Here is a 1116-nt window from a genome sequence, read left to right as displayed (position 1 = left end):
GATTATCATCAAATTTAATAGTTTTAAGAAGTCATATAAAACTGGTGTAAAACAAAGAGGGGGGGGGGGGTAAAAGTTTCTAAGCACTCTACCTACTTTTCTTCATATTAATGAGCTTGCTCTTGTTGATGAGCTTCAAGTCTTCATCCACTTCACGTTCTTCAAGCAAGAGTTGAAGTGTATTAGAAACAGGTTTCCGCCGCTTTTCCACAATGGGTGCAGGCTCATTACCTCTTCGACGCAGCTTTCGAGTTGAAACTGGCTTATACTGTGAGGAATACAATGTAATGTTATGAATGAGAATTCATGCAGTGACTGCTTAATAGCCTGAGTATCATACTGAGACTGTACATTCAAATATTATTTTGATGAAAAGAATAAAAAAAACTGAAACAGCTTTGAATCAGAATAAAGTCAAAGGTGAATTTTATGAAAACAAGATATTTTTAAAATGTACAGCTGTGATTCATTTGTTATTCTCATATTAAAGAATGCGACAGTAAAAAAAAAAAGTACAAAATTCTATTTTGAATTTATTCAATGATTCTAACCTCCTCATTTACCTTGATCTAATGCCACAGAAACTATTACTACCCTCCACTGCTCTCCCTGAAAACCTCCACAAAATAAAACACATGTACTGAAAGCATCAACTGCACAACTCCCTCTGAACACACCAAGATCGTGACCCTAATGAAGGCATACTCACCGCATCAATTTTGGGCCTCAGGATTTGGCTTAGGGGTCTACTTGGTGCCAGATTTTTAAGCCTCGCCAATAAACGTCTTGGTGACTCCCTTACCATTCCATATCTTGTCTGATATGGAATTATAAAAGGTATGACTCACCAAGGACACCCAAGACTTTCTGTCTGGTATGAAGAGCTTGTTTGCGAGTAACAAGCATTTTTTAAAATACTGGCTACACATTCCTTATTTATCAGTGATTTTATATACACTAATGTGAGTCTTTGTGTAACAGTACTGCGTGCATGCTCATGCAAGCACACATAGAGCCTTATGAAAATTCATGCAAATGCAATCAACCTTTTATGTTGCAAACATGGATATGAAGCATGTAACTTATCCACAGTGCATTCCAATTTCATAAAGCATA

The 1116-nt window shown here is 36.6% G+C and overlaps 2 protein-coding genes across 2 annotated transcripts in view; both read right to left on the bottom strand.

The window, feature by feature from the left end:
• The window catches only part of LOC119585295 (sin3 histone deacetylase corepressor complex component SDS3-like), a gene marked incomplete in the record, with an annotated part of 33517 nt that overhangs the window by 21503 nt on the left and 10898 nt on the right, over nucleotides 1–1116 (bottom strand).
• LOC119585296 (sin3 histone deacetylase corepressor complex component SDS3-like) overlaps nucleotides 1–1116 on the bottom strand; it is a 4298-nt gene that overhangs the window by 1401 nt on the left and 1781 nt on the right. The window contains exons 2-3 of the mRNA XM_037933968.1: nucleotides 710–817; nucleotides 97–268 (exon numbers count right to left, since the gene is read on the bottom strand). Coding sequence (XP_037789896.1) covers nucleotides 97–268; nucleotides 710–817 — 280 coding nt within the window. The remainder of the gene's footprint in view (nucleotides 1–96; nucleotides 269–709; nucleotides 818–1116) is intronic.

Source organism: Penaeus monodon, chromosome 19, assembly GCF_015228065.2.
Source record: "Penaeus monodon isolate SGIC_2016 chromosome 19, NSTDA_Pmon_1, whole genome shotgun sequence".
Taxonomy (NCBI): Eukaryota; Metazoa; Arthropoda; class Malacostraca; order Decapoda; family Penaeidae; genus Penaeus; species Penaeus monodon.
The sequence above is the reverse complement of the archived record's forward strand: the minus strand, read 5'-3'. Positions and strand labels throughout refer to the sequence as shown.